The sequence below is a fragment of the Dermochelys coriacea genome, chromosome 1 (assembly GCF_009764565.3).
Source record: "Dermochelys coriacea isolate rDerCor1 chromosome 1, rDerCor1.pri.v4, whole genome shotgun sequence".
NCBI classification, from domain to species: domain Eukaryota; kingdom Metazoa; phylum Chordata; order Testudines; family Dermochelyidae; genus Dermochelys; species Dermochelys coriacea.
In genome coordinates, this window is record NC_050068.2 from 112,205,744 (window position 1) to 112,229,239 (window position 23,496).

A 23,496-nucleotide genomic window follows, 5' to 3' on the forward strand; every position below is an offset into this window, starting at 1 on the left:
ATCAATGTAACACAGCTTAATTACATCAACCTAACTCTGTAAGCATCTACACTAAACTGTAGCTCCCACAGTTAACTCATCCACTTCACCAACTTAATAACTCCACCTCCGTGAGAGGCGTAGTGCTTAGGTCAACGTAGTTAGGTCGACGCAGCATCAGTATAGACACTGCATTGCTTACGCTGACTGTTGCTGCCCTTCAGAAGCCATCCCGCAATGCCCCACACTGACAGTTAAATCAGTGCCAGAGCTCGTGGCGAGAACATGCAATGCCAACACAAGGAGTGTAATGTGGACACCCAAAAGTGATTTAATTACTGCAGTGGCTGTATGTCTAAGTAACTTAGGTCGATTTAATTTTGTAGAGCAGACTTACCCTTTAGTTAGTTGACCCAGGCTCTGGGACTCACTGCCACAGGGCTTGGGGTTTTTGTTTTGTCTGGGTAGAGGATCCAAATAGGGAAAATGGTCTTTTAGCTGTTGAACACCATCTCTGAAGGAACGTTATTTAAATCCAGATTTCTCCCATAATGTTTGATTCCTGACATATTTTTGGCAAATGAGGCACATGGCAGGGAAAGGAGAGGAATACACCAAATTATTTCTGGTTCTCTCCTATAATTTAGTTAAGGTGTAGCATGCTATAGCCTGATAGCATATCACAAACACACAGGGAGGTGAGCTTTACTGCATGTTTAACATACCACAAAATGTGGCAGGAATCAAACATTACGGGTGAAATCTGGAGTAATGGGGGACAGCACCAGCACAAGGCCTGTGAATTATAGAAGCCCTATTTGAGGATATATGTGGGGCTTAAATTGTGGCTAGGCCTTGTGCTGGCCATTGGCAAAGGTGAGAATTTCACCTTTAAAACAAATCATTTGATTTTGGGTGTGAGCAACACAACATACTGGGTTTCCTCACCCAACCTGCTTGCCAGGCCACCAGCTCCTCTTCATTCAAAACTCTTCTAAAGCTCACTTCTGCTGTGTCTCCTACAAACAATGAGTTAATTAACCACATTCAAAAAATTATTTCCTATAAGGTGTAGTATATTTTGTTGCTTCTTTTAGACTGAGCTTACACCAGGGGTTCTTGGCATCCTTCCACTCTTCTGCACAAGGTCCTGGTGTACCACTACCTTCCCATCCCCCTCTATTTCAGGGACTTACCGATACCCCTTTTCCCCAACAACCATCTCCTTTATGCCGGGGCTCTGTGTGTATCCCATTCTCCTCTTACCACAAGCTCTGATTGCTCCTCCTATACCAGGGATTCTGTGTGCGTCTCCATTCCTCTCCTTTCCCTGCAATGGTCTCATTCCCCTCATCTTCCCATGCCATCGACTGTGTGTCCCCTCCCCCAAGCTCACACTGCTTTTATAGCACAGGTTAGCATCAGTTATAATTCCTAAACTAGAGGTGTTATGAATTCACATTTTGGGGATTTGATGGGTAATAAATGCTAGCTGGTTGTTTCCACAGAGAACTGATAGGGACACCATTAGAGACATTTTAGAGTATGCAACCTGGCTAACAGGAGAGAGAGAAAGAGGTCCATGCCAGCAGACAGGAGCAGATGTGCAGAGGGGCATCTAAGATCAGAAATAGGATCAAAGAGGAGAATAGGATCAAAGAATAGGAATAGGACAAAGAGGAGAATCCGCGGGAACTAGTAAGGTTGATTGCTCTCAATTTATACATTGTGACCCGCATTTCTGAAGTTCTTGAGCAGTTTTTATTTAGACATTTTTTATTTTGACTTCACTGATATCAGAACTTTGATTCAAGCACTTTACGAACATTAGTTAATTAAGCCTTATTACAGCTCCATTCACTTAACCACTAAACTCCAGCACACTCTGGGTTGAAATACGCTAACTGTTCAACAGTAGACAGCAGGACTAGGCAATGGTTTAGATCAGGAAGCCTGAAGTGCTTTCTCCTTGTTATCTCCCTACTTTGTCTGTTCCAAGAGGTATCCTAAATACACTCACTCCATGTGATTCCTCATCATCATAAACCTGATACCATTAGAAAACAGAACAAAAACAAACAAAACAACCAGCTTTACGAGGAAGCACATTTACAGAGGAAAAATAAAACAGAAGAAGACAGCATAAAATCTATTTGAGACCATTTTCTACAAGAGACATTAGACAGTAGATCCCAACAATCACGATATTTCTTTCACAAAATCCACTTAAATGTTTTGTTTATATGCATATACTCAAACTAGTGTTATTAAGAGTAAAATGCTGGTTTCGCAGAAGCCTGTCAGGCACTTACCTCAACATAAAAGCCTGTAGCAATAAAAAAAAAATACAAACAAGTGGCTAATTCAAGGTCTGAACCTGCAAGGTGCTGAGCACCTCAGTTCTTATACAGAAACAAGCTGAGACCCTATTCCACTGATATCAGTGGGAGTTGAGGCTGCTCAGCACATGGCAGAAGATGCTCAGCACTGTATAGACTTGGCTTTTGAGGCATACATCCCCTACTGCAGCTTCATTTCCCCTCATTATTTCAGCAAGGCACCCACTCTCAGACTTTCAGCTCCCCAGTTGTTAGGTTATTTATCCAAAAATCCTTTCTTTGTCTGTTGATCCCTAGAGAATCCAGTTTGAACTAGTTAGTGTGTAGCTCTCTGGGAGGTGCAGGGGCTTCAAAGTGCTGATAACCAAAGGAATTATATTAGTATCCCCCTCCTCTCCGGGAAGTTACATTAGGATTGTCACTCACAGATTCCCAAAATACCAGACATTTGGTAGTTGCGGGTATGGTGTGTCCCACCCCCACCGGTGTGACCTCACACATAATGTGTGTACAAGCTCACACTGGACGGAGGACACTATTTGAAATATCACACTGCTCTGCCTCCATTGGCATGAACTCGCACACACAGTGCATGTGAGGTCACACTGGCAGGAGCGGCCTGCTTTTCAAAATGGCATATGGTTTTGTCTCAGTACTAGGTGGGGGACAAAGCACCGAAGAAGAGGACTGTCTGGTTTAAAATTGAATGAATGACCTGCCTAAGTTACATACAATTCCACAATAAACACATGCACAATTGCATTCTTAATACAATGGACCCTCAAAGCTTTAAACCTAATTCAGTAAGGTTTAACTTAATTCAGTAAAGTTCATATTGCAGGAAATGGTCAGTCTGCCACAGCTTTTACCCTTGATGCTACACCTCGGCAATAAGTAATAACTATTTTATCCTGTGTTGTGCATTGTCTCTTCAGCAGGTCACATCTGACATGAAAAAATTAGGTTTTGGAGAAACAGTGTGTAGATGCTGATTTTCTTTTACTTGTTTTTATGCAGATGACAGAATAAAAGAACAGGATGTAAAGAGGTTTCTGTCTCACTTCCTGTAACATAGCCTTTCTGTCTCATTTGTTGTAATAGGATTATGCCCAACAACATTCTAAGCAATACAAGTTTTGCATATATGCATCTTATGTTTTCTTTAACATCATTCTCATAGATCTGCTAAAAGAGGAGTATGAAAAGTCTTATAATTAAAAAAGTAAAAGATGGCAAATAGAAATATGCATGGAGCAATTGTGAGCTGGGATCCAATATAATCTATGGAAGATTGATTTGCATTGCCTTAATGCCATACTGCTTATTGAATGGTAACTCTTCTTTTGCGATTTTGTTCCAGATTTTGTCTGCATGTTTGAAATGCAAGTTCTTTATAATACATAGGTCACATATGTATACTTGAAATAAATTATGGAAATGATTAGCTATAATTGGATACCACAGACATGCTCCTGGAATGCAAAAAGGTACAATTAATTTAGACCAAAATGTTAGTAATTAAATAATATACCTCATAATTGGAACCTTCTGTTGCTATATTTCATCTTTCAGAAATCAAATAAATCCTAAAGCATTAGCAGAATGGCTTTCTCCTAGTCTAATAATGTTAAAAGGATTATTCTACAATAATGGAAGGACATGGAAAATTTATCTACAATAACCTGACAGACCTTGCAACAACAGTCTCAAACAAAAATATTTTATTTGGAATAAAAGTTAAACTGAATTACTTTAATGCAATATAGAATCCATTTCTAAATTTCATAGGGAAAAATCTACAGATATGGAGAAGTACAGATAGTTGTTTTATAGTGCTATGTGTGAAATGTATACATGAACATACAGATCAATACAATGTAACATGCCTGGGTCTGTTTGCTGGGTTGGAGTATTTTTATTTATTTCTACATTTGCATAGTTGTACTTTGTTGTTACATGTTGTACTGTGGGCCAAAGATTATTTTCCTTATTCATATAAACTAGACAAGCAGGACTGGTCCTGTATGCACCTTTAAGGATTGAGTACATGTTTTTATATTTCGTGCATTCTTTGGCAAGAGATTAGTTTTTATGTTCTTAGTTGTTTGATTATAACATGTCCCTTCTGTAAAATTAATAAACATTTTATAAATGAAGCCATTTATCAAAAATAGAAGGTAAAACTACTCCTGAATAATGAATAAAAACAATGTCCAAGTCAAGAAAAAATCCCAGTGAAAAAGATAGCACCCTCACTGTTGGGACATTTGGGGTGAAATCCTACTTCAATAGGGCTGGGATTTCACCATGGGTTCCTGTACTCTCAGAAACTATTAAATTATATCTTCTTATGTTCTTGCAGCAGCCTGTGTCAAATGGAATCCTTTCTGCCTACATTTGGGAGAATAACAGAGATTAAGATTATAAATGTCTGTGGCTCTTGCAGGAAGTTTCAGTATTCACTCCTAAAGCCTTGTTCAGAAGAGTTCTCCATGGATTATAAATTTCAATCAAGAGTCTAAGTTTATCGCTGATATAACTATTCAGCGTAATGGGGACACATTAGGAATGAACTTGGCCCAACATGCCGTCTCACTCCGCACTCTCATACTTGATGACTGCAATGGTTTAGACTTCCGATCATGAAGCTTTGCAAAATTGTATCTATATGATTTTCAGCTATTTTCAGAAATACTTTATTATACATGATCACATAGCCAAGTTGTATTTGGTAAACAGGGGAATGGCCCTCATAGGGATGGTGCTGGGGGTCTGGGTAGCACACAGAGCTGCCTCTGCCCCTCCCCCCCAGGGGCCACAGAGACATGCCAGCAGCTTCTGGAGCAGTGTGGGGCCAGGCAGGCACCCTGCCTGAGCCCTGCTGCGCCACCGGCTTTTCGCGGCCAGAGATCATGATCGACTGACAGAGGATCCAGGATATGCACACACACACACACACACACACACACACACACACACAGAGAAGTTGGAAGTTGCCATGCAAACTGTAAGAGGCTAATTAGTTAAGATAAACTATTATCAGCAGGAGAAAAAAAAATAGTGATAATTAAGATAGCCCATTTAGACAGTTGACAAGAAGATGTGAGGATACTTAACTTAGAGAAATAGATTCTACTATTTGATTGGTATACCTAGTAAGTAGTCTAAGTAAGGGGCTTTGGGGAAATTAGGCTATACTCTTCCCACTCCTTGTCAGGAGTTTTATATGCTCCCTGGTAGCATTAATCTTACATCATCCTTCAGATTAATCACGCTTCCTTATACACTTGATGCTTAACTGTAGGTTTCTCACAAGATTCTCAGTGGTTTTACTCTAGACAGTTGGAACCAGTAACCTGACTACAGGCAAAGCCTTTCATGACTAGCTGTATTAAGGAGGAGAATCTTCCCAGGAAGGTGTGGTACCCCCAGTACTCAATGAGAACTAGGGTCTTTGCTTCTTTTTAATAAAAATACTGGGTTTGAGTCAACGAAAATCTGACCATTTGGAAACTGCACAATGATCAGTCACAGCAGACCGTTCTTAAGTCTCCAGGTTTACACTTCAAACTAAATATACATGTGCATCTTGTTAAGCAGAGAATTGTTGGTTCAAACAATTTAGAAGCTGTGCTAGCAAGCCAGCAGTACATGTAAGTTGCTGCAGCCAGTTACTTCCAGGTATTCTTTTTATTTCCCCTTACCCACCTTAAAACTTTTTGTCCTAATAAAAATATGGAATCGGTGATATTATTAATACTGTGGTAACACAGAAAGGGCATAGTCAGGATTAGTGCTATGTACAGTGTGAACACACTGGTTGATATGGTCCCTTCTCCAGAGAGCTTATTTATTATCAACTTTAAGATAAGATGCAACAAATGAGCAAAAGGAGACGAGAAGGACAAGGTTTCAGAGTAGCAGCTGTGTTAGTCTGTATTCGCAAAAAGAAAAGGAGTACTTGTGGCACCCTAGAGACTAACAAATTTATTTGAGCATAAGCTTTCGTGAGCTATAGCTCACTTCATCGGATGCCACAAGTACTCCTTTTCTTTTTGAGAAGGACAAGGGTAACAGTAATAACATTATGTTGTTAGAGAGGCGAGCTATGTGCCGAACTTGATAGATTTTGTCAAGCCCTTACTCACGCTGGTAAGCACTTACTCGGGTACTTCCACTGGTATAAATCACCATCTGGCCTTTAATGACTGATCTATTATCACTGTTTTTCTGTTATGTTATAGGACAAATTAAATTACTACTGCAGAATAGTATAAAATAGGTTTCTTAACAATATTGTTTAACAGTATTAGTATGGTTTAGTCATCAGAAAATTATTATATCATTAGATGTTTTGAAAATAACCCGGTGTTTATTTTCTCTTAGTTTGTACAATTTAATTTATTCATAACTATTTACTATTTGCTTTTGTGAATGTTATTTACATTTTTAAACTACCCCCCATAAATGCACTTGCCAGTTGACACTTTGACACTCAGGATAGATTGGTCACCTTCACTTTCCTACTCTCATGCATAGTACAGTATGCTTATTCCTTGGGTTCAAAGAACTGTAGGAAAATGTTCAAATTTTAACAAACCTGCTTTCAGATTTTTTTTTAAATAATGCAATCATTTCTATTCAATGTAAGTTTTGTAAACACTCATTACTCTTTGAACAAATCTAAATTTGGCTCTCCAGCAAGTAAACGGACTGTCCCCAGGAATACAATCTGTCTCTCTCTTTTTCTGTATCCTTTCATTTTAACAGGAGTCTTCAAACATCATTCAAAAAGTAATTCAGTATATTCTCCTTTTTTTGTTTTACTGATGTGCTTTATTGAAGAATCTTTTGATGTTCTATAAGTTGATAGATTCACCAGCTGCAGTTCAGTTGTTGAAACTGGCCCCTGGAGTGCCTTATCTCAGGATTTTATTACCCAAAACATCTGAAAATCAACCAAATGTTTCCCAGAAAACACTCAAAACCAAGATGCCCAGTCAGGTTAGATAAGAACAGTGTTACACATGATCTCTTTTATAAAAGTTTCACATTAATCTCCCAAAAGAGAGAACAAGTCAAGGAAGACAAACAGTCCTACAGAGCTCACTTTCGTATCACCCGGGTCATGGGTGCTATACTGGGAACTGAATCCCCAAAATAAAAACAAACAATATTTACATTAATTCCAAAATAAATGTATAATCATAGAGGCCAGATTCCCTTCTCCAGATTCGATCTTTTGTATTTTTCAGATGATGCTGAAGAATCAGAGTCTAGCCACAGCTGAGAATTTCCTCAGCAAATGGAAGGATTGAGAAAGGCTTCAAGCTCAGCCTGAACCAGCACAGTAGTTCCAGCATCCACCACCCTTCCCTTTTGAGAGGGTGTGTCTCAGAATGAGGACAGCAACCCTCTGCTGCTTCTAAAGTGGCAAATTATATGGTTTCTACAGAGACATGCTCAGATGGTGTAAAAGAACCATTGGGCTGCTGTAACTCACGTCATTGCTGCCACAGAATCAAACAGCTATACCAGCTTCCTGGCACCCTTCCTACCCCCGCCTGAACAGAGCAGATGTAAGTATAGAGAAGAATCTACCCATATGCGTATTAATATATATTTAAACACTGAAATGCTTTATGTGCATGGTTTAATTCTTTAATAATGAAACTGAGAAAGTAAATAAAGTGGTATGTAATATTAAATAATTTTGAAGAAATTATAGAAAGTAACCCAATCAATGATACCTCATTATCTCATGCGATTATGTGAAAGTTAACAATACTTTGATTTACTGATACAAAATGTGTCTGTTGTTCATGGACAAATTTTATAAAGTAACTGCAAGAAGAAACCCCTATAAAGACAAAAGCCAACTACATATTTATCCTTTTTAAAGATAAGAAGAGTTAGTTTTCCTATTTAAAAGTTTTAAAATATATGCAGAGAGATTTTGCCCTCTCTAACTGGTACAGCTATGGGTTTGTTTTGAAAACTATGGTTATGTTTAAAATGTTACAGTGAGTGGCTTCCCCCACCCCCTTTTATAAGTGATAATAAGAAAAAATGAGTATTTACTTTTTAGTTTGTTCTTTCATATTTTTAGATGCATTTTGTATGCTTTTACTTTTCTATGGTTTGATATTAACATTTGGATAGAATAAGAATTCATTTAATGTATTCTGAAACATTTTAGTGATTTTTAAGATTTTTGTTTTTTGAAAGGGTAAGAATGTGAAAGATTTATATCATGTTTAGCTTTAAATATGGACTCAAATTAATTAGGCTCTATTAATAATGTATGCTTTAATTGTTTATTATGAAGTATAGAAGAAATTACTTAAACTTTGATCTTAAAATTGGGGAATAAATAGATTTTGTGCAAACCTGGATGTCCCAAACATAGACATTTTAAAAATGTACTTTAAATATTCAGGAATTTAAGAATATGAACTATTGACATGTATCTAGCTCTAATGTATTTAAAGTTTCAGGACAGCAGATCCCTGAACTGACAGTATAATTTGAGAACAAATGCCACTGGCCACCAAACTTAATATAGACATACCTTTTTCAGGCAGTTAGTCAAAGTCTTATCAACTTAATTTGTATATGCAATGCTTCAAAAAAATGTGCAGCCAAAACTAAGAAATTCCTCAGGCAACTGAATCCAGAAGTGGGCTGATCTATAATGTCATATAAATCCGTGAAAGACAGACATAACAAAGGCCTGATCTCTGCAAAACTTATTGTATACCCGCCCCAAATTAAAGCAGTATGAGTTATGACTTCAGGGCTATATAATCCCTCAGAAACCTGTAGAATACCAAAGATATACAACAAATATGAATAGTCACTTAAATGTATCATGCACAAATGTTGCATTAAAATAATTAATTCAGAACTTGAGTTATCTAACTTTACTTGCTGCAATACATGTTCTGCTCACATCTAACTCTGAGAATATTTGTGCTTGCAAGAGCTTAGTTGTTCCCTTTACAACAGATTTCACTGGATGTTTCTGTTATGGTATATGCGTATATATGGTATCAATGCCTTGGTCTTCCACTTATAACACATGAATTAACTCCTTCTCTAGGTTTTTCTACACTTTTAATAACCCCCAGCTTTTCAATATTATCAATTTATTTTATTTTATTTTATTTTATTTAAACCAAATGTTTGGGAAAGGGTTTGGAAGATGGATGGACAGACAGAGTTACCGATTGTTCTATCTTAAAATAGTATCCTCCTTTCAGATAACCCAAGCATTTAAAGACATCTGAGAACTTTACTAGTATGCAGTCTGTGCTCTCTGTTTGCATTTCGGTGGCTGGCATATAGATCAAACATTTAATTCATTGCATGATTAAGTAGATTTTTAGATGTAGCACAAGTAGTACATCTGCATTTACTATGTATTAAGTCATACTGTTTTAAAAAACACATTGTTGGTCACTTACACTACTATTTTATTTAGAAGATGAAACAAGCTTTGCTTTGTATTTCTGCACCTTTTCCTTAGCTACTGTACTACATATTACAAAATTAACAACCCCCCCCCCAAAAAACAAACAAACAAACATGGAATTGTACTCCAACATCCAATCTGAAGGCTATAATTCTGCCATTAGGGTTAACCAATATTTGCACATCTATAACAGTTTACTCTGCAGTCACTACAAGGAAGTTTGCATTATGGTCTTACTGTTTTCCAGTCTTGGCCTTAATACTATGACATTCTTTTAAAAAATTATTTTCCCCATCACGTTTATAGCACACTTGACCTAAGGCCAAGAAAATATTTTACTTCATATTCCTAACCATAGCTAGCCACTTGCTACCTGGACTAACTGCTCTTTCAATGTTGGGTTCCTTGTGAGCCCAAATCTGCCTTTCCAATTTCACTGCCTCTGAACATCCATGGTTAATATTTCAGGTTAAATAATAACAGCACAGGTGGAGCTAGTCTACTCATCAGTAGCTAATGCACAGCAGGTAGTAGTGCAAGTGTGCTATGGCTGGGAAAGGATTTCAGCCCATCATTCAGCAGTCCCTGGACCTTTTAAATTGAGTGGTACTTGATTCAGTGTGGCAGCCCAGGCCTCCTCACACCTGGGGGTAACAGAGAGGGAAGAGAGATCCTCTGCGAATAATATCTTGTAAGGTGCTGAGTCGTGCCATCCCTCCCACCCACTGTCAGGCCTTTAAAGAAATCACAGGATTAAATACATAATAATACCACTTTGGGAGCTTTCTATTTCTCTTCATTTGCCTGAGCCTTTAGGATGCAGCGGGTCACGGGCTCCCTGGGGCTCTGGGCACATTCCTTGTAATGAACGGGGAAGCTCTGGCCAAATAACAGGACTCCAGGAGCTGGAGGCTTCACAGAAATGGCAGAAACATCACAAACGCTGGCAGCGCTGAGTCACAGTCCCCCTTCCTCCTCAGGAGCAGCTAGACAGTGTAGAGCAGCCCCAGTCGCCCGCCCTGCCCTAGCGCCACAGCCCGGCTCCGCGCGCGCTCTAGGAACCATCCACGCGGGGCGGTGTTTCTGGGGGGAGCGACTTCGGGTGTGATACCGGAAGTGCGGACGTTACCGCGCGGCACGCCGAGAGAAGGAGGCCGGCAGAGAGCGCGGGATTCCCGGGCTGCGCGCTTGACGCGTGACAGCGAGACCGTTACCTGAGCGAGCGGCGCGTGCGGAGCATCCTGAGGTCACCCGGCTCGCGCGCGTAGGGAGATGAACCTGGAGCGGCTGAGGAAGCGGGTCCGGCAGTACATAGATCAGGTGAGGGGACAGCAGCCTCTTCCTCCGCTCAGGTCCTCACCCTAACCCGGCCCTGACCCCCCCCCCCTCGCCCTCTGAGTGGCTGCGGGGCCCGGCGTGGGGAGGTGCGCTCCGTCGGGAGGGGCCTGGGGTGTGTCTCCACCCCCGTTTCGTCGGGGCCCCTAACCGCGGAGCGGGGGCCAGCAGGCGGGTGCGAGAGGCGGGAGCGTGACGGTCTGGTCTGGAGGGAGCCCCGGGCCTCACGCGTGTGTCAGGGGGAAGGTCCCGCGTGTGTCGTGTTAAGTAACGTCACGCACCGAGCAGCGGCGGGCCGTTATTGCCGTTTCAGGGGTTAGGAGCGGCCTCGTGCACGGCACGCGGTGGCCCCGCTCCCCCCGGGCTGGGCAGTGACTGCGGCGTGGTGTGGCGGGACGCTGCCTCGCCTGCCGCGGCCCTGGAAGGGGTGCGGACAACGAGCACAGGGTGGCAGGATGGTCTCATGGGGAAGGCCGGTAAATGTTGCCCTGGGGAACTGGATTCTATGGCTGCCTCCCCCACAGAGTTTGTGGGCAAGTGACTTGCACCAGCCTTTTCACAGGTGGCCGTTAACAGCCTGTCCCGCTTTTTCTGGGTGCTTGAGACACCTGGGCTCTGATGTGGGGCAGCGGTGCTGCGCACTCACAGCTGCCCCTGATGTCAATGGGACGGAGTAGTGCTTGGAACAGATAAAGTGCCATATAATCCGAAGGACTTTGAAAAATCAGGTCCGATTTGTTTCAACTTGGACAGCGGAATGAGAGAAGCATAGAAGGTTAGGGTTGGAAGGGACCTCAGGAGGTCATCTAGTCCAACCCCTGCTCAAAGCCGGACCAACCCCCAATTTTTGCCCCAGATCCCTAAATGGCCCCTTCAAGGATTGAACTCACAACCCTGGGTTTAGCAGGCCAATGCTCAACCCACTGAGCTATCCCTCCCCCCAAAGGAGGGCAACTAATCTTAGACGCTTTGTGCTTCAGTTCCCTGTCTGTAAAATGGGGTCACATGACTCACTTGCTTCACAGGAGTGTTATGAAGATAAATTAAATCATAGAAACGTGGGACTGGAAGGAATCTCGACAGGTCATCTAGTTGGGTCCTCTGGCTCTGAGGCAGGACTAAGTATTACCTAGTAATCCATCCCTGACAGGTGTTATCTACCCTGCTATTAAAAATCTCCAGTGATGGAGAGTCATAAATTCGCTAGGTAATTTGTTCTAGTACTTAACTCCTTTCCATTTAGGAAATCTTGCTTAATGTCTAACCTAAATCTCCCTTGCTGCAATTTAATCCCATTACTTCTTATCCTGTTCTCAGTGGTTAAGGAGAGCAATTTATCACCATCCTCTTTACAACAACCTTTTATGCCCTTGAAGAGAGTTATCACTTCCCCCTCAGTTTTCTTTTTGCCAGACTAAAGAACCCCACTTTTTAAATTTTCATTGTTGGTCAAGTTTCCTTGGCCTTTAATCATTTTTCTAACTCTCTCTGCATTTTCTTTAAGTTGTCCACATCTTTCCCAAAGTGTGGTACCCAAAAATGGACACTGTACTCCAGTTGAGGTCTTATCAGTGCTATTAGAGTAGAAGAATTACTTCTTGTGTCTTGGTTACAACACTGCTGCTCATGCATCCCAGAGTGATTTTTTTAATTATTATTTTGCACTAGTTTTATTTTGTTGATGCATTCTTAATTTGTGTTGCCCCCAGATCCTTTTTTGGAGTACTTCTTCGTAGACAGTTCTCATTTTGTATTTGTGCGTTGATTATTCCTTCCTAAGTGTAGTACTTTACATTTGTCCTTATTGAATTTCATCCTATTTATTTCAGAGCATTCCCCCAGTTTGTCAAGATCATTTTGAATTCTAACCCTGTGCTCCAAAACACTTGCAACACCTCTGAGTTTGGTATCATATGAGTGTATTCTGTATGGCATTATCCAAATAATTTATGAAGATATTGAATAAAACCAGGACAGATCCCTGTGGACCCACTTAATATACCCTTCGAATTTTACTGTGATCCATTGATAACTATTCTCTGAATATGGTTTTCCAGCCACTTGTTGCACCCACCTTACAGTCGGTTTGTTCAGACTATATTTCCCTAGTTTGCTTATGAGAAGGTCATGTGAGATAGTATCAAGAGCCTTACTAAAGTTGAGATACATCAGCTTTACTGCTTCCCCCATCCCCTCGTTGACTGTAAGTATCACCTTATCTTCTGGTTTCTTACAAATTGATTATTTGCTCCATTATCTTTCTGAGTACCAAAGTTAAGATGACTGGTTTACACATTCCCTGGGTTGTTCTTATTCCCCTTTTTATAGATAGATACTATACTTCCCCTGTTCCAGTCCTCTAGGATCTCTCCTGTCCTTCAGAAGTTCTCAAAGATAATCACTAATGGCACAGAGATCTCTTCAGCCAATTCCTTAAATATTCTAGGATGTATTTCCTCAGGCCCTGCTGACTTGAAGACCTCTAACTTATCTAGATAATTCGTAACCTGTTCTTTTCCTATTTTAGTCTCAGATCCTACTGTATTTACACTGATGTTCACTATGTTAGTCATTCAATTACTGCTAACCTTTTAGGTGAAAACTGAAATGAAAAAGGCATTTAAAACTTCAGCCAGTTCTGTATTTTCTGTTATTGCCTTTTCCTTCTGATTGAGTAATGGGCCAACCCTGTCCTTGGTCTTCCTCTTGCATCTAATGTATTTGTAAAATGTTTTCTTGTTACCCTTTCTGTCCCTACCTAGTTTAATCTCATTTTGTGCTTGGTCTTTTTAATTTGTCCCTACACACGTATGTTGCTTTTAATGTTTGAAGCACTGTAATTCTATGATGGAGACCATAGAAAAGCCAATGAGGAAATTAGTAATTTTCTTCAGAGAAGGGTTTGAATAGCGTACAGTAAATAAGGCTTAGGGCCATGCATTGAACAAGGAGGTGAAAACAGAATATTGCTCCTCATCATGAGCACTGGAAAAAAGCTCACTCGAGTATTTTTTAAATTGCAAATTAAAAAATGTTTTTAATAACCTTGTTTTTAAAGACAGCTTTAAGAAATAGGCTGAAGCAGATAACCCATATGGAAAATCTTGGCCCAAATGATTAAAGTTTTATGAAGTTGTAAGCAATTGAAATCAGGGCCTTATAGTGGGATGTGTTGGACAACCTTAATAATAGGCTCAGCTATTAGCCCTGCCTATATCTGACATTTATACAGCATCTTTCTTCTTGAAGGTTCTTAAAGCACTTTATACACTTTAGCCTTAGAGATTTCATGCAGTCCCTTCCAAGATGGAGGGCCACAACAAATGGTATAGGACGTGCAGTCTGAAAAAATTCCCATACATTGTGAATATTGCTTCGTTCGGATCCCAAATTCTTGTTTAGTTACTGACAACACAATTAATGCGTAGTTAAGATTACGTGGTTGTATCTTGTGCTCTTCCAAAACATCAAATTCAGAAAAACTCAAACTTCTGAAAACCAGGAAATAAAGAGTTATGGTACATGCCCACTCAACCTTAACTCTGACCCCTGGACCAGCAGTAGCCACTGAGAATTATCTGTGTGCAGTGCAGCTGCATTTACTGTGTTAAGTGCAGCTGTATTAAATATTGGATGGATTAACTGGAGCAGTTTGTCAGAGCTGTGATACGATGACTTCCTGGGGAGTTGTGCCTTCCCCCGTGGAGGATTAGCTCCTCTCCCTGACCCCCGGTATGTATGAGCAAAGGAAAGATGTGCAGGTATATCTTGGGAGATTCAGAATGCCTTATTTCAGCACTAGGTTTTGTCGGTTGTGGGGCATATGGTTCTAGCCTTGGGAATTGTCAGCACTTAGGTGAGAGATGAGTGAGGATCACCGTTCTCTCTAAGCTGTGTATGTGTGTCCGCGCACACAGATCCTAAACACAGTGAAACACTGCACGCACAAAAATGAAATACTACATCGGAGCCAGGCCGAAATATCATTTGCGGGCGACTTTTGACATTGTGCACCCACCATCTATCAACACAGCCAGATTCTACTAGCTGGCAAGGGGGGGGGGAAGGGAAAGGAGGTTAAATTTCCTTTTTCTAAGTATTTAAAAATGACATTTATAAAATAACAATGTAAAACTATTATCACAAATTGCAAATTCAAAGTTTTTAAATGTATAAGCATTTTATTCGCTTGGGCGCATTTGCCTCATGGAGCACAAATTTGAACTCTGCTTCAAAAATTTGCACAGAAGAAATTTTTTGCACACACAGCCTGTCAAAAATTAGAGGGAACATTGGTGTGGACTATGAGTTTAATGATAGGTAAGTGAAAATATAGTGTTTGGCATTATGTGCATAAGGGTAAATTGACTGTGAAAAGGGTTATAAGTTTTAGCAGACGTGGTGTTTCCTGTGGAGTAGAATAAGTGTCAGAGGAGAATCTGGGGCTGAGAGACACCCAATGCCTCCCACATGCCATGCCAGCCACCTCCATATCACCCACCTCCTCCTTTACTTCTTCTGTTTCCAGGATCACTCCAGAAGGAGAAATGGCAGTTACTGAGATGTCATCTCTCCTTCTGGAGTGGGGAAACAGTGTCAGAAGTATCAGAACTTCCTACTCCCACAACAAATGCCAAAACAGTATTCAAGCATGGCTCAAACCCTCATTCCTCCTCCTTTCCTAGCAAGCATTGGACTGTATCATTTTTTTTTCAAAATAGTTTGAATGTTCTGAATTTTCAGCAATACTCTGATTAAGTTCTCCTTTCCCCCAAACAATACCCTTTGACAGAGCATGTCTAAATTTCATTTTCAGATTTCTGCTAGAGTTGGGTTTGAATTTATAATGACTGGGTGTTGCTCACGTTCAGTGGCCATAACATGTCTTCTTGACTCAGACGGATCCTGAGTGTCATGTCTGGTTTACAGTCTCTCAGGCACTCTGTCTGCACATGCATTGCCAAATCCATTTGGTGCATGAGCATTAGGCTTGCACCTGTCTGTAGAACCAGACTTTTTGTTGAATAGTGTTTCCAATATTGCTTCCCCAAAGTGCCCTATACTAACTGTGTAAATGTTGAGTGATTGAGACCCATGGTTTGACCGAGGTGTGCACAAAAAGCACTGGTAGAATCTGTCAACCCTAAGAAAAGCTTTGTTGTTTGGGGAACTATATCTCAAACTGCTTGGTAAAAGACCCCAAATTTGGATCATTAACCCAACCCTCTGCCCCATAAGACACACCAAATTTGAAGGCAATATGAATAACCATGCAGATTTTTGGGCATGTTGAAGAGTTTCCCTTTAAACAGAAAGCATCCCTTAATCTTATCTGTAGCAGAGCTGGCTCTCCATTATAATCAAATGCTATTCTTCCATCTCTCCTATTCCCAGGATTCACAGTAAAGCCCCCTGCCTCAATTTAGGGCAAATCATAAATGTCTGGGGAGTGCCCTAAGAAGTCTTTACAAACAAGTTAACTACTTTGACTTATTTGGCAATCAATTAACTCAAGGTTTTTGTTTTTTTAAGATAGCTTAGGTAGTCACCAATGAAGAATCTGGAGTTATGCTCCACCTTTAGTAATAGCAAGACATATCAAGCTAAATAATATATTTAAATAAACAAACCCTAACATTTCTAACATTCTTTTCCAGCAACAGTATCAAAGTGCCTTGTTTTGGGCAGACAAAGTTGCTTCACTGTCTCATGGTAAGTAATCATTACGTTTTACTTCATAGATTCATAGATACTAAGGTCAGAAGGGACCATTCTGATCATCTAGTTCGACCTCCTGCACAGCACAGGCCACAGAATCTCACCCACCCACTCCTATGAAAAACCTCACCCATGTCTGAGCTATTGAAGTCCTTAAATCATGGTTTAAAGACTTCAAGGAGCAGAGAAGCCTCCCTCAAGTCAACCATGCCCCATGCTACAGAGGAAGGCGAAAAACCTCCAGGGCCTCTCCAATCTGCCCTGGAGGAAAATTCCTTCCCGACCCCAAATATGTCAATCAGCTAAACCCTGAGCATATGGGCAAGATTCACCAGCCAGATACTACAGAAAATTCTTTCCTGGGTAACTCAGATCCCATTCATCTAATATCTCATCTCAGATGAATGGGATCTGAGTTACCGAGGAAAGAATTTACTTCACTTAATTTAAAATATTAGTTTCATGAAAACTTTTGCCGGCAATAATTTTTTCAGCTTCTTGTATATTGTTGAGGTTCCATTTTATATTTAATATTGTTGTGAGCCTCTTTGCAATACCATCTACCCAAGTAGAGCATTAGATTTTTGACCTGCTAGAACAGATAACGTCCAATTCAGCATTCAAGCATGGTTTAACACCTGTGCTTGAAAAATGTACTCTAACTACTAGTGCAAGAACAAAGCCTCTTACCCAGGTTGAAAAACTTTCTGTCCTTCAGGGCTTGGAAATGCATGGAGGGTCAACTCCTTCCACTTGGAGAAATCTCTGTTGCTTGCAAGAACCTTTTTGCAAATTCATAAACACAGACATTAAAAATAATTAATTTTTATAATTTAGTCCAGTCCACTGCCAGTGCAAGATTGTTTCCTGCAGTACCTTTTCTAATGCTTAGTCTATTTCAGGGGTGGCCAAACTTACTGACCCTTCGAGCCACATATGACAGTCTTCAGAAGGCTGAATCCCCAAGCCCATGGAGAGATCCCCATCTACACTGGGCAGACGCAAGAGGAGATGTGTGGGGAGGGTACGTGGGGTCACATGCCCCCCAGATTTTTGCCAGGGTTTGTTGGTCCCGCTCTGTCACATGGGGCCACTGGGCCCCCTTCTTGCATGGCAGCTGCTGGAATCTGCAATCATGGGGAGAGGCGGGGAGAGCTACTGCTTTTGCTGCTGCCTCTCCCCATGGAGCTAAAGTAGCGACCCCTCCCTGCAGCTCTCACCTGTTTGCCACTGCCTCTTCATGCAAAGCTAACACCTGGGAGTTGCAGGGAGGAGCCACTGAGGGTAAGAGGGCAGTATGACTCAAGCTGTTGTGGGGGGTGGGCTTTAAATTTTTGTCCCCTCCCCCACTCTCAGCAGGCACCAGTCATCTCTGGCAGAGGCCCCTAGCCCATCATGCGGCTGCAGGGCAGAAGCCCTGAGCTCCTCCCCAGCCTGGTAGGCGGAGAATGGGGGGTGGAGTGGGGGGCTTCGGGAGCCACACTTTAACTGTAAAAGAGCCACAAGTGGCTCATGAGCCACAGTTTTTGGCCACACCTGGTCTATTGGATTTATGGGGTAGTAATTGAAAGGGTAACTTTTCTTTCCTTTGAAATCATTTTGCTTTCTTCAATATTGAAGACTCTCTCAGTGCATCATGACTCTCTTTAAATATAGTTTTCGGTAAGTGCACATCACCTGGACCAAATTATTTGTCCATGTTTCGATTTTGGAGTATTTCCTTCCCTGCTCTTTATATCTGTTTTGCAATGGCTTTATTACTTACTAAGTACCTGATCCTTCAAATGGGATTACTCACTGTGTGTAAAGTTAAGCACATGCATAAGTTTTGGGATTAGGACCTAATTGTCATACTTCTAGAATTTGAAAATAATATTTTGCTTTTGCAGGCACTAATTGCTGCACAAACTTTGAAAGATAACAAGATTAAAAGTGTGTTTTCTGCTGTTAGTGCATTCAAAGTCTGGAGTCACCTATAGCATACATATGTTATTTTTCTCTTTTCCACATCAATTTTATTTCCCTCTGTTACTTACGGTATGCAGACTGGTAGTAGATTTTTTTTTTTACATCCTTGTTCGCTGCTGATAGTGTGTACAGTCTTAGTATTAGGGTTTGATTTAATTCTTAAAATTTCTTATTTCTGAGATGTCCAAAGAGATGCATTTTATTTTTAGAGTAATTTCTTGAGATGACTAGTTTTGACGAAGAGCAGTATATGGACTTGAAAATTTTAATGACCTGAAAATGTCTGCCATACAAAATTATGATAAAAACGTGTTTTAGGATTGTACTTAATGGGGTTATATATTTTTAGAGGAACCTCAGGACATCTATTGGCTGGCCCAATGTCTCTACCTGACAGCTCAGTATCATAGGGCAGCACACGCCCTTCGATCACGCAAGCTAGATAAGGTAAGTAATTTCAAACAAGAAATAATACTTTTGTTATTTATTTAGAACCATAGTGCTATACCTGGTGCTAAATAGCAGGTGAACTGTGCTAAATGTACTATAGGTTCTTTACCTTCAGAGCTAACAATCCAAATTTAAAGGAAGAGTAGTTACGTAAACTGCATAATGCTAGGTCATGGTGAGAGAATTATATATAGAGAAGAGAAAAGGGCCAAGGGCTGACATGTGAGGGGACCAGTAGATTTAGGGTAGGGACTGTGTGCTGTTCTAGTTCTCCTCCCACTTGAACTAGAATTGTGGAAATCAAAAGAAAAGTGCCTCCAGAGTTGGAGAGATTCAATAGTATAGAAGAAATTTACAAACTGGGCTAGAAGGTCATTAGTGATTTTGGTCAGGGAAGTTTTGCTGAGGTGGAAAGGATGAACCACACTGGAGGAGATAAAGGAGAGAGAGCTGAGGGAATCTAGCAGTTTGAGTAGATTACATGCCCTATGACTAAAGTCAAAAGATAGGAAGGAAATAGGGTGGTGTATCAGAGTGTGCTTGTTGGGGAAGGGTCATAGGGAAAGAGTATGTCAAGATAAGGGAAATGGAGGGGATAAGATAGGGTTAAGGAGACAGGATGATGGGTTGAGGTTTCCCCATTTACTGTCTTCCTTAAGAGTTAAGAGACTTGAGAGAATGATTCGGGGTAGAAAGAAAGAAATCTTTAGTCAGAAGAAAAACAGACATTGATGTAGGAATAACAGCTTTTTGCTATTAATACTAGGGAGTTTTGTTTGTAGCTTCCTTGATAAGTATATTTCAAACCTCTTTATTTCTCTTAGTTGTATGAAGCATGTCGATACCTTGCTGCTAGATGTCATGTAAGTATATATTTTAGTTTATATTGGATAAAATCAAACTAAACAAAGCATGCTACATAAATACGCGAATCACATATGGCACACTTTATGCTAGAAGGGGAATATTTAGAGGTCTAAATTTGGGGGTTGAAATGCTTATACTCACTGGAACTACAGGTTCAAATCCTGTGAGAGAAGACTTATTCCCTCATCCTTGTAAGATGGGTAAACTGAGTTCCATGCAGCATGCTGTATGTTACTCCTGGGGGAATTCTGCACCACTGTGCAATGCAGAAATTAATATTGTGTATGCAGAATTTCCTTTCTGCCACAGAAATTGGCTGCAGAGCTGCTGACCACCACTAGGGGCCACTGGACCTGGCAGAGACCAGCTCGCACATAAGAGGTTGCTGGGGGGATAAGGAGGGAGCTAGAGGGTTCCCGGCAGCTGCAGTTCCCTGCATGCCCTGAAGGAAGGAGATGGTCGCACTCAGGAAACTCTATACAAGGCTGGGACCCAGCATCAGGCTGTTTCATCCTCTGGATCCCTGGGCTCTGAGGGGTAGGGGGGCAGGTGTCTGGGTTGGGTGGGGCCACAGCTGGGCTCTGGGGGGGGAAGGGGTGTGGGTGTCTGGGCTGGGTGGGCCACAGTTGGGCTCTGGGGGGGGAAGGGGTGCCAGTGTCTGGGCTGGGGGGGCACAGCTGGGCTCTGGGGGGGTGCAGGTGTCTGGACTGGGGGGGCCCCACGGCTGGCCATTGCGGGGGAGGGGTTGTGGGTATCTGACCTGCTGGCTTGGCTCAGATTGTGGGGGCAGAGAAACAGGAACTGGGTTGTCCTAGGCATTTCTTTTACTGTCTACTCCTGGGGGGAATTTTTTGTGTCTGTATTGTTACAAACATACTTACTGACAGGTATTTTGAAATAAATTAACAAAATAATTGAAACTGGTGTGATTATATAGAGTTATTTTGACAAATAAAATTTGCAGAATTTTGAAGAATTTTAATTTTTTTGGCATAGAATTCCCCCACTAGTAGCATGTAGGTCTCTTGAATGAGACCAAAGAACAACAAATTTCTGCCTGCTCAGCAAGGGTGCTATAGATCCCAGGACACTTTCTTTAGAACATGTTGTCCATGCTCTGGAATTTTCCTCCTCCCTAATAACGTATAGTGTGGTTTATTCTGGTTGGTTGCTGATTTCTGCCCCACAGGTAGCTTTGTTTTATTGGTGCTATAAGTATATAGTCGCAGTATGCTTTCGGTCCCTTCTGGATGGAAAGTGCTATCTAAACAAAGTGCAACCAAAAAAATAAAATTGTCTGGAGGATGAGAAAAGTAAATGTAATAGCATGTATTTTGATTGATTGTAACTTGGGCTGTCGATTAATCGCAGTTACCGGGAAAAAATTAATTGTGACTTTAAAAAAAATTGCTTTTAATCGCAGTGTTAAACAATAGAATACAAATTGAAATTTATTAATTTTTTTCTGATGTTTTTCTATGTTTTTCAAATATATTGATTTCAGTTACAACACAGAATACAAGGTAGACAGTGCTCACTTCATATTGTTTTTGAATACAAATATTCGCACTGTAAAAATGGCAAACAAAAGAAATAGTATTTTTCAGTTCACCTCATACAAGTATTGTGGTGCAATCTTTTTATGGTGAAAGTGCAACTTACAAATGTAGATTGTTTTGGTTTTGAGTGCAGTTATTGTAACAAAAAAAAGTAAAACTGTCGAGCCTACAAGTCCACTCAGTCCTACTTCTTGTTCAGCCAGTCACTAAGACAAGCAAGTTTGTTTACATTTGTAGGAGATAATGCTGACCGCTTCTTGTTTACAATATCACCTAAAAGTGAGAACAGCTGTTCGCATGGCACTTTTGTAGCTGGCATTGCAAGGTATTTATGTGCCAGATATGCTAAACGTTTGTATGTCCCTTCATGCTTCGGCCACCATTACAGAGGACATGCTGATGATGCTCATAAAAAAATAATGCATTAATTAAATTTGTGACTGAACTCCTGGGAGGAGAATTGTATGTCTCCTTCTCTGTTTTACCTGTATTCTGCCATATATTTCATATGATAGCAGTCTCTGATGATGACCCAGCACGTTTGTTTTAAGAACACTTTCACTGCAGATTTGACAAAACGCAAAGAAGGTACCAATGTGAGATTTCTAAAGATAGCTACATCGCTCGACCCAAGTTTTAAGAATCTGAAATGCCTTCCAAAATCTCAGAGGGACAAGGTGTAGAGCATGCTTTCAGAAGTCTTAAAAGAGCAACACTCCAATGCGGAAACTACAGAACCCAAACCACCAAAAAAGAAAATCAGCCTTCTACTGGTGGCATCTGACTAAGATGATGAAAATGAACATGCATCAGTCCGCACTACTTTGGATGGTTTTGGAGCAGAACCTGTCATCAGCATGGACGCATGTCCCTAGAAATGGTGGTTGAAGCATGATGGGACATATGAATCTTTAGTGCATTTGTACATAATTCTACATTTGTAAACGCAACTTTCATGATAAAGAGATTGCGCTTCAGTACTTGTAGTGAATTGAAAAATACTATTACTTTTGTTTTTTACAGTGCAAATACTTATAATAAAAAATAAATATAAAGTGAGCACTGTACACTTTGTAATCTGTGTTGTAACTGAAATTAATATATTTGAAAATGTAGAAGATATCCATAACTATTTAAATAAATGGTACTCTATTATTGTTTAACAGAAAGATTAATCTTTTTAATTGCACAACATTCCTAATTGTAACAAATGATAGAAAACCCTATCTTAATGCATTTTAAGGTAGGTTTGTATACTTCTGTGATCACATAATGCTAGGCTGTATGATCATCCTGCAGGTATTTATTTTCCAAATGTTTGGTTGAGCAATACTGAAATATTGTGAATTGTTAGTGTAAGGTGGTCCGTCAGGGAGGGAGACCATGCCCCCTTGCTACAATGCCTCGGGAGTGACTCAGTTCACGGGGGAATTAGCTGACAGTTAGTGGGCCCAAGCCTTTAGGCCAGGCAGCAATTGAGTCTGAGCCTCAGCCAGTGCAGGCAGCCAAAAATTAAGCAATCCAGGGGGATCAGCTCTCTGGCGGCGCAGATAGAAAACCCATCTGGCGTCCTAGCTCAGGTGAACATCAGACCTACGCAGGCCTCTTGGCCCAAAGGTGGTGAGGCTGTCACCTCCAAGGGTGGGGTGGCAGGGAGGGTAGGGGGACGCATGTCCACCTGACTCTACTTCATCCCAGCTCAGTGCCTTAACAGTGGCAGAGTGGTTCGCCACTGGGTCAGCGGGGAATCCGTCCACAACATGCTTTCAGTCAGTTATGTAGCCGAACCCTATTTGCCTTCCCTGGG

General features: G+C 40.9%; 2 protein-coding genes across 8 annotated transcripts in view; one reads left to right on the top strand and one right to left on the bottom strand.

Moving 5' to 3' along the window:
* RASA3 (RAS p21 protein activator 3) overlaps nt 1–11,121 on the bottom strand; it is a 265,746-nt gene extending 254,625 nt beyond the window's left edge. Inside the window, exon 1 of the mRNA XM_038388188.2 lies at nt 11,007–11,121. The gene's annotated coding sequence lies outside the window, so the exon portion shown is untranslated. The remainder of the gene's footprint in view (nt 1–11,006) is intronic.
* The window catches only part of CDC16 (cell division cycle 16), a 59,698-nt gene continuing 47,176 nt past the window's right edge, over nt 10,975–23,496 (top strand). For 3 of the 7 annotated variants that reach the window (XM_038388211.2, XM_038388213.2, XM_043508314.1), the window contains exons 1-4: nt 10,975–11,112; nt 16,785–16,839; nt 19,163–19,260; nt 20,088–20,126. In XM_038388211.2, coding sequence (XP_038244139.1) covers nt 11,065–11,112; nt 16,785–16,839; nt 19,163–19,260; nt 20,088–20,126 — 240 coding nt within the window. In that variant the 5' untranslated portion in view covers nt 10,975–11,064. The other 4 variants (XM_043508212.1, XM_043508161.1, XM_043508075.1 and 1 more) reach the window with 4 other exon arrangements.